This window comes from Mesoplodon densirostris, chromosome 15 (genome assembly GCF_025265405.1).
Source record: "Mesoplodon densirostris isolate mMesDen1 chromosome 15, mMesDen1 primary haplotype, whole genome shotgun sequence".
In the NCBI taxonomy this organism is placed as follows: Eukaryota; Metazoa; Chordata; class Mammalia; order Artiodactyla; family Ziphiidae; genus Mesoplodon; species Mesoplodon densirostris.
The window spans coordinates 39,055,416-39,068,965 of record NC_082675.1 but is presented as its reverse complement, the minus strand read 5'-3'; the positions used below and the strand labels follow the sequence as shown (position 1 = coordinate 39,068,965).

Genomic DNA, 13,550 nt, shown 5'->3' with positions numbered 1-13,550 from the left:
AATATTGACAGATTAAATAATATGATATCTGGATCTGCTTCAAAATAAGTCAGTGGAGGAAATGGGAGGCAAGAGGGTACAGATAAGACAAAATTGACCAGGAAAAATAACTGAAGTAGAGTAATGGGTACACAGGATTCATTATACTATTCTATTTCTATACATGTTTAAAATTTCCAATAATAAAAAAATTAATAGCAACCAATCAACTTACAAACAAGCTAGTGCATGATGAATCACAATTTCAAGTGCATTCATAAAATTAACTATTTTCTCCAACTTTTAAACCAGGATTTCCCAACCTCAGCACTACTGACATTTTGGACCAGGTAACTCTTTGTTGTGAGAGCTATCCTGTACACTGCAGGATATTTAGTAGCATCCTTAGTTTCTACCCATTAGATGCCAGTAATACTCCCCTGCTCCCCAGCAACCAGTTGTGACAATCAAAAATGTCTCCACAAAATGCCCCCGTGGGACAAAAATGTGCCCCAATTAAGAATCACTGTTTTTTTTTTGTTTTTTGTTTTTTGCGGTACGCAGGCCTCTCACTGTTGCAGCCTCTCCCGTTGCGGAGCACAGGCTCCAGACGCGCAGGCTCAGCGGCCATGGCTCACGAGCCCAGCCGCTCCGCGGCATGTGGCATCTTCCCACACCGGGGCACAAACCTGTGTCCCCTGCATCAGCAGGCGGACTCTCAACCACTGCGCCACCAGGGAAGCCCAGAATCACTGTTTTAAACAAACTATATTGCTGTTTATGACAGACAATGTTAATTCTTACATTCTAGAAAAATGAAACTTTGATAAATTTTTGTTTTACTTTTAGTCAATGAATTATATTTATATTTCAATCCAATTTTTAAATGTAGTTTTCCCTCTACCAGTTGGGACACTATGTTATTGATTTAACCTGATGTGTAAATATTCCTTTTTCACACTATTTCTACAAATTACATCTGCCTACAATGGTTTTTAAAACAGAAAATGCACAGAATGGAAATCCAAAGGAGGAGGTATGGTAGAAGGCCACCTGTACCTTACTGCTTTAGTAAGAGATGTGGTTTCCAAAGTGAAAGATAAATTATTTACAAACACCTAGCCTACTGAGCTTCACTCCAACTCCAAGCTTATGTGTACAGTAATAACTAACCATTTGCTTTGTATTTGAGTTCAATTAAGGAAAAAAAAAACCTACTCTTGAGAAATAGTGCTAACTTCGTTCCCCACCCCACAGCTGCATCCCTATTCTACACAACGTCTCATATAGTTTACAAACGTATAATATACTAATTTAAAATTCAAGCTCTAGGCAAAAGAAAAATTCCAACATCAAAGATGACTTATTTACACCTGCAAAACCAATGGCTCTTTAGTAGCTGTCCAACAACTCAAGATACATACAACTGGGGAAAAAAAGCAAAAATAATGTAAGACTTCTCTTTTCAAATATGTCATTAAAATTTTATAATTAGTAAAAACAGGCTGGTCAACAAATTTAGCCCTCAGAAATTCAAATCCATATTAAATAGCTTCCTCAGATGAGAGTGTCATTGGACAAAATTGCAACCTTTTACCTAGTTAAACTTTGACAGAATTTGGCTTATTCCTAAATAATCTTATATTAGACTAAAACAAATGTAATTCTAATATATATTCTTTAAGTGATGAGGTTATAGTTAACTACAACAAAGGGAGCCATCCCTCTTACCAGCCATACAATGAAATTCCAATGATAGTAAAAATCATTTATTTCTCCTTTAATAAGAATATACTCTAAATTAAGCACATATATACACACATAGAGCGATAAACATGCATTATAAAAATCTTCAAAAACCCATAAAGATCAGGAAACAAAAAGACTGAACAAATTCTAGTTTTCCTTTTTCCCTCAGGAGATCAACAACAACAACAACAACAAAAGGCCTCTGAGTGTCACATATCAGGAAAAATCTTGCCGCACATGATTTATATTCCTATTCCCTCAATTTCCCCAGCATGACTCATGGGTAAATCCAGCTGGGCTCCCAACAACATGGTGGTTCTACCATAGCAAAGGGAAACTCAACTATCTTCACTTAGGGTTATGCCTAGAATACTGAGCGATCACAGAAAAACACGAAATGCTTCAAGCTGTCTTTTGTCAAATTTTTCTTTTCAATCAGAAGAGCCTTAGGTTAATATGAAATTTCAAAATGAAAAAAATCCATCTCATGATAAGAAGTACCATTTCTAGGACATTAATTTTTACTTAAAATATTCTTTAAGCTTAGTTTTAATTACCTCTGCTTCTACATCCACATTTTGCTTCAAAAGTAACTTCAAAATGTCAACATGTCCATTCTGACTAGCAGCTTGCATGGCTGTGTGACCAGCACACTGTCCATTCACCTAAATAAAAAAAGAAAGGATGAAGGAATGTCACAAATCAGAAAGAGCCAATATATACATCAGTGTAGGTTTAAAGCCAGCAAATTACATGATTCTATGAAAACGATTTAGGTTGGTGTTATATATATCGTAGCACAGATCACCAGAAACTGGTTTCTCTAATTTAGGGAGGGATACAGGCACTCTGAAATTTCCATTGTTCAAAGAGTTATGAAAACTTTTAGGCAGTCTGCAAAGGTGAAAATAGAAAAGAAGGAGAAGAAGGGACAGAGGGAAGTAAGTTACATTCGTTTTGTATGTATATGTCTACTTGAATTATTAAATCTCAGAGTCTGTTTCAATGAAGAAAAAGCAATGAGGTGAATGGAAAAACCTTTAGAAAAGATACTGTCTGCTACAGTATAAAGAAATTCAATTCAGCCAATATAGCCAAATGCTAATGGTAGTTTGACAAATGCAAACTACCATGAAGCATACATAAATGAGTTACCAGGGTAGCTATACACAACTGTTCTAATATAAAGCAGTAATTTTCAACCAACCTTTTCTTCACTTCAGATGTTGTGTAAATGCATTACTTATTCATGGATACATCCAAGTCTAAGTGTAATTCCTTAATCCCACTACATTCACTCCCATCCATAAAACCTTTTATAAAAAATGGCTAAGGACACCAATTACTAATATAAGAAAAGGGGGATATCATTACAGATCCCATGGACATTAAAAGGATAATATGGAATATTCTGGAAACTCTATGCCCACAAATTTGATAGGCTAGACGAAATGGACCAATTTCTTGAAAGACACAATCTGACAAAACTCACACAAGAAGAAACAGACCATGTGAAATGCTTGTGTCCAATAAAGAAACTGAATCAATAATTAATTAACTTCGAAAACCAAAAGCACCAGGCCCATATGGGTTTACCAGTGAATTCTCCCAAACATTTAAGGAAGAATTATACCAATTCTCCACAATCTCTTTCAGAGGCCAGAAGCTGAAGGAAAACTTCCTAAGTCATTCTATGAGGGCAGATTTCCCTAATACCAAAACCAGACAAAGACACTACAAGAAAGGAAAACTACAGACCAATATCTCTCATGAACACAGATACAAAAATCCTCAACAAAATGTTAGCAAATCAAATCCCGAAAAGTACATAAAGAATTATACACCACAACCAAGTAGAATTTATCCCAGGTATGGAAGGCTGGTTCAACATTCAAAACTCAATTAACGTAATCCATCACACGAACAGAGTTAAAAAGAAAAATCACATGATCGTATCAATAGATGCAGAAAAAGCATGTGACAAAATCCAACACCCATCATAAAAACTCTCAGTAAACAAGGAATAAAGGGGAACTTCCTCAATTTGAAAAAGACTAGGTACAAAAAAATTACAGCTAGCATCATATTTAATGGTGAGAAACTCCAAACTTTCCTATTAAAATTTGGTACAAGGCAAGCAGGTCCACTCCCACCACTCCTTTTCAACATCATACTAGAAATCCTTGCTAATACAGCAAGGCAAGAAAAGAAAAGAAAAGGTATACAGATTGAGAAGGAAGACAGGAAACTGTCCTTGTTCACAGATGACATGATCATCTATGTAGAAAATCTTAAAGAGACCAAAAAACTCCTGGAACTAATAAGCAATTACAGCTAGGCTGCAGGATACAAGGTTGTGTACACAAGTGTCAATTGCATTCCTATATGCTAACAAACAAGTAGAATATGAAACTGAGAACATAATATCAAGGCACAGCAAAGGAAATCATCAACAAAATGAAAAGGCAACCTACTGAATAGGCGAAAATCTGTGCAAATCATATATCTGATAAAGAGTTAATATCCAAAATACATAAAGAACCCATACAACTCAAAAGCAAGAAAAGCAATTTGATTAAAGAATGAGCAGAGGATCTGAATGGACATTTTTCCAACGAAAACATACAGATGGCCAACAGGTACATAGAAAGATGCTCAACATCACTAATAATCAAGGAAATGTATAGAAAAAAACACAATACCATCACATTACCATTATACCCCCCAAAATCAAACACTAAAGTATAAATCTAACAAAATATGTATAAGATCTACATGAGGAGAACTACAAAACTCTGATGAATGAAATCAAGGAACTAAATAAATGGAGTATACTCCATGTTCATGGATAGAAGGACTAACAGTTCTTCCCAACTTGATCCATAAATTCAATGCAATCCCTATCAAAATCCCAGCAAGTTATTTTATGGATAATGACAAACTGATTCTACAGTTTATATTGAAAGGTAAAAGACCCAGAATAGCCAACTTAATACTGAAGAAGAACAAATCTGGAGGACCGACACTACCTGACTCCAAGACTTACTACAAAGCTACAGTAATCAAGACAGTGTGGTACTGGCCAAAGAACAGACAAACGGAACAAAGGAAAAGAACAGAAAGCCCAGAAATAGCCTCTCATAAATATAGTCAAGTGATTTTTAACAAAGAAGCAAAGGCAATACAACGGAGCAAAGATAATCTTTTTAACAAATGGTGCTGGATCCACATGCAAAAAATGAATCTAGACACAGACCTTACACCTTTCACAAAAATTAACTTAAAATGGATCACAGACCTAAATGTAAAACACAAAACTATAAAACTTCTAAAAGATAACATAGGAGAAAACCTAGATGACCTTGGGTATGGTGATGACTTTTTTTTAAGATACAACACCAAAGACATGATCTATGAAAGAAATAGTTGATAAGCTGAACTTCACTAAAATTAAGATTTTCTGCTCTGCAAAACAAAATATCAAGGTAATGAGAAGACAAGCCACGGACTGGGAAAAAATATTTGCAAAAGACATATCTAATAAAGTACTGTTATCCAAAATATACAAAGAACTCTTAAAACTCAACATTAAGAAAACAGCTCAATTAAAAAATGGGCCAAAGACCTGAACACCTCACCAAAGAAGACATACAAATGGCAAATAAGCATATGAAAAGATGCTCCACAATTTATACCATCAGGGAAACACATTCTTACTATATGATCCAGCAATCACATTCCTTAGTACTAATCTAAAGAAAGCTGAAAACTTACGTCCACACAAAAACCTGCATACAGACATTTATAGCAGCTTTATTCATAACTGACAAAACTTGGAAGCAACCAATATGTCCTACAGTAGGTGAATGGATAAACCCTGATGCAACCAGACAATGGAATATTAATCAGCATCAAAAAGAAACAAGCTATCAAGACACGGAAAGACATAGAAGAAACTTGAATGCCTATTACTAAGTGAAAGAAGCCAAACTGAAAAGGTTACATACTGTATGATTCCAACTATATGACATTCTGGAAAAGGCAAAACTATGAATACAATAAAAAGATCAGTGGTTGCCAGAGGTGGGATGGGGAAAAGAGGTGAATAGGCAGACCACAGAAGAGTTTTAGGGCAGTAAAAATACTCTGTATGATATTGTAATGATGGATACATATGATTATACCTTAGTACAAACCCATAGAAGGTACAACACCAAGAGTGAACTCTAAGGTAAACCATGGACTTTGGGTGATTATGATGTGTCAATATAGGCCATCCTTAGTAAAATAATGTACCATTCTAGCAAGTGATGTTGATAATGGGGGAGGCTATGCATTTGGATAGACTGGGAATACATGGGAAATCTCTGTACCTCTCTCAATTTTAGTTTGTAAAACTGCTCTAACAATAAAATCTAAAACAAAAAATGATCAAAAATTCCCAAATATGAAAGACATGATTTCCAGAATAAAAAGGTCAAGCATTAAAAGTAATGGATGAAAACAGATCCACATCAAGGCACAACATTGTACAAGTTCAGACTGTGGTGACAAAAAGAGATGTTCATGCTTGAAAGAAAAAAAGAAAAAACAGCTCACATGCAGTATCGATCAGGAATCAGAATGGCTTAATAAGTCTTCTCAACAGCAATTCTGAATGCTGGAAGAAAATGGGATTATTCTGAAGGAAAATAATATCTAACCTTGAATTCTATTCCCATCTAAAACCTATAGTAAGGTTAAAATATATATATATTGAAGGTCTATTTCCCATGCACTCTTTTTCTGAAGAAGCTACTAAAAGCCATACTTTACAAAAGAGGGAATAAACTTTGAAACAGAAGGACAGAGGATACAGAAAACAAAAAATCCAACACAGGAGAGAGGGGAAGGGCACCTCCAGGATGATGGGTGAGAGACATTCCAAACGGGCATCAGGCACAGAGAGCAACCTGGCCAAATGGAACAGGTCAGAAGGCACTGAGAGAAATCTCTCTCAGAAGATGAAATGAATACCTGATGTGCCTGAATTTCTTGACAGATTACACAATTAGAGAGAATTTTGGAGAAGAATTAATTATAACAATATAGATTGCTAATAAGTGAAAACAATTTTATATTATCTCTTGGGATTAAGAGAGACTGGGAAAAACTACAAGTGAACTCTTTGGAACGAAGGAAATGTTCTACATCTTAATAAGGCTGTGGATTATGCGGGTATATGCATTTGTCAAAACTGATCCATGTATTTCACTGTATGTAAATTACACCTCAGTTTTTTTTTTTTAAAGAACAATTATGAACACCAAGGAAAACAGAAAGTTGTGTAAGAAAACACAATCTAGTATCCTCCATAGCTTAGATATGAATGTCATTTGAACAATAACATGCACAATTAATTTTAATCTTAACAAAATTACAATACAATATAGTACCACATTAAGAACCTGGAAGAGGTGTGTATGTGTGTAGTGGGGATGGGCTGGAGGTGGCAAAAGAAAGCTGAATCCTCACCTTCACAGAGAGGTATCAAAAGATAACTCCTAAAACATAAAAATCAAGAAATAACAATAGAAATACGTTACTGAAAGATGTGGAGGTAAGTATATGAAGAAAATCAGCTGAAAGAGGTGAAAACAGCTGCTTCTGAAGAAAAGTAAAATAAGATTGAGAAAGAGATGCTGTTTTTCATAACAAACCTTGTAGAACTGTTTTTCCCTTGAAATTTTTAGAATGTATGACATACAAAAAAACAACTAAAATAAATTAGTAATTAAAGGAAAAAATTAAGTACAATAACATGTAAATCTGCTTGACTGAATATAAAAGAAGTCTGACTCTACTTTCCAAACACAAAAAAACTTTAATATCTGAAACAAATTATTTGTGACATAGCTCATAACCAATCAAGAAACCACTGTGGGTTGAGAGTCCGCCTGCCGATGCAGGGGACACGGGTTCGTGCCCCGGTCTGGGAGGATCCCACATGCCGCGGAGCGGCTGGGCCCGTGAGCCATGGCTTCTGAGCCTGCGCGTCCGGAGCCTGTGCTCCGCAACGGGAGAGGCCACGACAGTGAGAAGCCCGCGTACCGCAAAATAAAAAAAATAAATTAAAAAAAAAGAAACCACTGTGTCATGCTGCTGCAACTGATCTCTAATAAACCTAAAATGCCACATGAGATCATAGAAATAAGATGCTTACACCTTATAATTACAGATCTGATCTTTGTCAAACTATCTAGCATACTTGCACACAAAAATGTGGCAACAAAAGCCCTCACTACACAGTGACAGTGACAATGATCCAAATTGACACTCAACCTACAGTCTCTTGGCTGGTACTGACATCATACTGGTGCCACAATAGTGGCAATGACAAAGCCAATGGATGACTAAGTGAGAACCAAAATTTAAATTTTGAACCCGTTTAAAATATGGCTTTTGTAAATGGTAAAATTATAACATAAACTATTAAGATTCACAAAATGCATGACCCCTAATTCACCTGCATTGTAAACTATGAAACAGTCAATTTTCATAAGGAGGGGAGGGAAAAAGTTTAAATTAAATGTTTTGAAAAGAGAGATGGAAAATTGCTTATAAAATTTACTAAAATATATTTTTTAAACATAATAAGGTAACATTTACATGAGAAAATTTCACTGAATTTCCCAAAAGGACACTTACTACTTAAAAACCTAAAAGTAAATTTTGTCAATCATAAAATTTAAAAAGTCAGTATTAAGAAAATGTCAATATCTTTTAGAAATGTACAATGAAGAAGTGATGCCCAGTGTCTTCTTTAAAATACCTTAGAAAAACAAGCAAGAAGGAATAGATGAAGCACATGTGGCAAAATATAATAACTGTTAAAGTGTAAGGTTCATTATAACTATTCCATTCTTGTGTATGCTTCAAAATAATTTTTAAAATGCTCACATCCACATCTGGTCTTTTTAGCAAATCTTCCACTTTAGCAACATCTCCATTGGCAGCAGCCTTAACTAATTCTTCATTGAGGTCACCAGATTCTTGGGTTTCAAATAACTTCTTCAAGAGTTGGGAGAGTCTTTCTGTAAAGCATCAAATAAAACTGCTAATATAGGAGGATCTCAAACCTTAACTACTAACAGACAAGCGTTACCCACATGCCTATAATATATACTTTTCCTTTTTTATTACTTCTATCATTAATATTATTTTTGTACTATGCTACAGATATTACCCATGCACGTTATAATTACTACCATATAAAGTTGCATTAAATTCGAGCCCACAGTTATTCCCAGTTTACTCCAATTCATGTATTTCAAGTTAACATTTCAGAAAAACAAGAGTTACATACAAACTATAATTCAAGACTTAGGAGTCATACCAAAGATATTATAAATGAACACACTACAATGGGAGTATCATAATGATACAAATTGTCTTTCAGCTCTTAAGTATATCATATGAACACTCAGAGCTCAATGTTACAGATCTTAGACTAGATCAACAGATCAATGGTTATGATTCAAAAGCAATATAATCTCTATAATGTCTGGGGAAATATTTTAGGAACAAACCAATTTTCAGTTAAAAATGGATCTCTAAGGGTTAATAACATACTTCAAAGGTGCCAATGGATTGGTTTTGACTAAAACAAGAAAGAACCAGAGATGTGTTTACATAAACCCTTTCAATATGATTTTTTTTCTAAATAGCATTTATCAGTAGCAAATCTACCCATTTCTACTCCTTAACTCTTGGATCTATTTACTGGAAAGGAAAGAAGTCACAAAGTGGGGCAGAGGTCCAACACCTAGTCCACATTACTTGAGAGAAGGATATTAACCATCCTTCACTCTTTCAATTTGTTAAAAGTCAGCCTACTGTGATGCCATCTAACCTCAAGGTAAAAATAACACCACATGATTTAAACTTCAAATACATTAGCAAATTACAGCAGGAAAGACAAGACAGAAGCAAAGAAGTAGAAAGCAGTACAAAATAAAACTGGAGGTCACCCAATGTTTTCCTTTACTTTCTTACTGTTCACAGTTATGGTTCTATCTTCTTTTCTGGATGACAACAATACACATACAGTAAGTTGTAATTTGCTGTTGAGTGAACTGAGTGTGTATATAAAGCTGGAGCATAAGAAGGAAAGATTTTGGGCATGAGTCTACCCAAGCATCCAGCATACTCACATCTCAACACAGCTTTCTACTCATTGTGGCATGTATATAACTCCTATTAAATGACAAGAGAAAAAGTATAGCTGATATGTATAAATATCCAGAAAGAAAGCCATCGGCTAGCAATAATATTGGAAATAAAAAGAAAATAAAGTAGTCTAAGAAAGTGATGGTTCTTTAGCAGAAAACAAAACTTCCGACTAGGAGTAAGAATGTTGAATTTCAGGTATCTCAGATTTGATGTGGAGAAGCCCTTGATATATCCAAGAAAAAGCACATATTTATGGAACTTTTCCAGGGCATACCTCAGCCAGAACAAAGATTGTTCATCATATGAAAAAAGCAAAAAAAACCCAAAAAACCTTTAGCGAAAGTTTAAAAGGTAGTTAATATTCAAGTGAGGTTATGTGATCTAGGAGAAAATCAAGAACACATACGACATTATCTGTATACAAGAATTGGGGAATTGGGAAAGGTTCTAATGTAAACCATATTACTTTTAGAGAAACATGAAACAAAACATACCACCAGATGCATTGCTAATGGCTGATCCTGCAGATGCCACCTTGGAAACTGCTGCTGGATTATACGTCCAAGATGTTCCACAGACTTCCACCTTTAAATCACTGTCTGAATAAATTTGTTGTACTCGGCCAACTTTACCTAAAGTCTGAAAAAAAAATTAGATTCATGTTTCAAGTCTGAAGTATATACCGTAAAAATCAACCACCAGTTTTTACATATCTAAGTACTAATTTTACTTCACTCCTAATAAAAAAACTTTTAAAGGATAATCATATTCAAATGGTTGTTTATTAGTTACAAACTTCAAAGAGTATCTTTAAAAAATATTTTAGGGCTTCCCTGGTGGCGCAGTGGTTGGGAGTCCGCCTGCCAAGGCAGGGGACACGGGTTCGTGCCCTGGTCCGGGAAGATCCCACATGCTGCGGAGCGGCTAGGCCCGTGAGCCATGGCCGCTGAGCCTGTGCTTCCGGAGCCTGTGCTCCGCAATGGGAGAGGCCACAATAGTAAGAGGCCCACGTACCGCAAAAAAAATATATATTTATATATATATTTTAATAAAACTACATTTCCACAATAATATAAAACAATCATGACAATCTATTTTATTCATAAAAGTTCACAAAATCTTGGTTTCTGATATTCAATCCTTTTTTTTTGTAAATTTATTTTTTAAATTGATTGATTGATTGATTGTTGGCTGCATTGGGTCTTCATTGCTGCGCACGGGCTTTCTCTAGTTGCAGCAAGCAGGGGCTACTCTTTGTTGCAGTGCGTGGGCTTCTCATTGCGGTGGCTTCTCTTGTTGCAGAGCACAGGCTCTAGGTGCGCAGGCTTCAGTAGTTGTGGCACGTGGGCTCAGTAGTTGTCGCTTGCGGGCTCTAGAGCACAGACAGGCTCAGCAGTTGTGGCACATGGGCTTACCTACTCCACGGCATGTGGGATCTTGTGTCCCCTGCATTGGCAGGCAGATTCTTAACCATTGCACCACCAGGGAAGTCCCCAATCCTTTTTTAACCTCATAAGATACTTCTTGAGAACTTGTAACGCAAGTGGTCCAAAACCATCATCAATCTAGCCTAAAAAAAGAAAATCTGATTTCTAAAAAAAGCAATTTAAACCAAAAAGGGCTCAAAACTTACATCTATGTTTAAATCCTTTTTGGAATCAAGCCTGATTTCAAAACAGAAGTATGTAGAAGTAACATGCTTATTAAATATATGGAGTAAGAAGAGGTACAGAACACAACCAGAAGCAGCAGCCCTCACGTGGTGGGTACTGTTCTAAGAGCTTTATACGTATTAACTCACCTAATACATAAAATCCTGAAAGCTACGTAACCTTATTAGCCCCATTTCAAACTCAGGTCCAAAACCCATTCTCTTATGCACAACAGAATAGCCAATAACAACACTAGAAAACTGGTGAAGAGTAGTGATAATATCCGACTATTTCCTAACACAGAGGAGACTGCCCTTAAATTTGTTTTCTCTTTTGACCTCTCCACAGCATCTGACTCCAACTTCTTGAAAATATTCCCTTGATTTCTGGATGACAGCCTAATCTTTCTGCCTGTTCCTTCCCTTTTTCCACTCACTGGCTCCTTTTCCTTCTTCAGATTCCTAAGTGTGTTCATTCTCCCAAACTTTATTCCTTGCTTTTTACTCTATTTTCTTGGAAATTTAATCCACTTGACAACTGTCGTCTTACTTCCAAAGACTTCAAAATGTACTACTCCAGCAGTGTTTACCCATCTCCTCGCCCCAAAACACACACCAATTTTAACTTCTCATTAGCCATTTTCACCTGGAATTTTCCACCGTCATCTCAAACTCTTTGACGCTGCATTCTTTTTTTTTTCCTCCTTAACTGTTCTTTACGGAAAATCTCAAACACACAAAAATAGACAATTGTATATTGAATCCTCATGTACCCATCAACCAGTTTTAACAATTGTCAGCTCATGGCCAATCTTGTTTTCCCTATCCATTCTCCCCTCCTGTATTATTTTGTCATGTAAACTCTTTTTTTTTAATATAACTTCAATACTATTATCAACCTATCCCAAATTATCAATAACTATAATAAAATAAACTACTAGTCAGTGTTCAAATTTCCGATTGCCTCACAAATGACAATTTTTTTTAGTTTGTTTAAATCAAGTTCCTAACGAAACCTACATATTTTTTTTCTTTGCCAATTACTTGTTGAAGAAACAGGGTTATTCGTCTTATAAAGATTCCTCCAATCTTAATTTTACTAATTGGTGCAGTTTAATAGATTCATCTGTCTTTGCATTTGGTGAGAAACCCTTCGAATTGGCTGCTAGATCTTTTTAACATCACCTAGAAATCTTCGATAGCTTCCTTGCTATCTGGTATGAGGCTCATCTTGTTCACTTCCTGCCAAAGAACTAGAATTAGCCATTTCTCCAAAGAGCCCTGATTCTTCACAGAGGGAAAGGCTATTTCGAGACCATAATCTATGCACTAAGGTTGGTTACTGTTACTGGAATGGTCACTGTTTCCACACCTTTTCATGGACAGCTAGGAAATGGAGGGGGGTGCAGTGTGTTTTAAAACAAAGATAAAATAAGTCGTGAGTTTAAACACTCTCCCAATTCAAATTCCAGACTACAGTGTCTTTACTTAACCTCTTCTATACTACATCAGCATCTCCTTTTTTCCTCTCTGGTAATTCTGGTCCTCAGGGTCACTGGGAATAACAGAACTAGAATTATCATATAACTGCTCATTTGATTTTTTGTCATATTACACACACAACAGTCTCAGAGTAACAATATCAACACTATCACAAACAATAAAGTTATGAAAATTGTTAAATTTTTTTTCATGCAGTTCTGAAGGGCATAGACCTCCTATAAGGATATAAGGACAAATTACTGTGTTTGGAAATCACTTGGAATTTCCTCTCTGTATGATTATGCCAATAGGAAACACACTTAGGTTCAGTTGTTTCATTTTATTCTCCACTTTTGGGAGTTTCCTTTTTGAACTTAATTTTGTTTTCTAATTGTATAAAATACATGTGATTTCAAACCAAATCTATAAAATAAGGCATACTCAAAGATGTTTCCCTTCTACCTTTGTCCCCCATATC

General features: G+C 35.6%; 1 protein-coding gene across 1 annotated transcript in view; it reads right to left on the bottom strand.

Moving 5' to 3' along the window:
• The window catches only part of MIB1 (MIB E3 ubiquitin protein ligase 1), a 117,200-nt gene that overhangs the window by 64,846 nt on the left and 38,804 nt on the right, over positions 1 to 13,550 (bottom strand). Inside the window, exons 8-10 of the mRNA XM_060118269.1 lie at positions 10,434 to 10,578; positions 8,668 to 8,801; positions 2,286 to 2,393 (exon numbers count right to left, since the gene is read on the bottom strand). Coding sequence (XP_059974252.1) covers positions 2,286 to 2,393; positions 8,668 to 8,801; positions 10,434 to 10,578 — 387 coding nt within the window. The remainder of the gene's footprint in view (positions 1 to 2,285; positions 2,394 to 8,667; positions 8,802 to 10,433; positions 10,579 to 13,550) is intronic.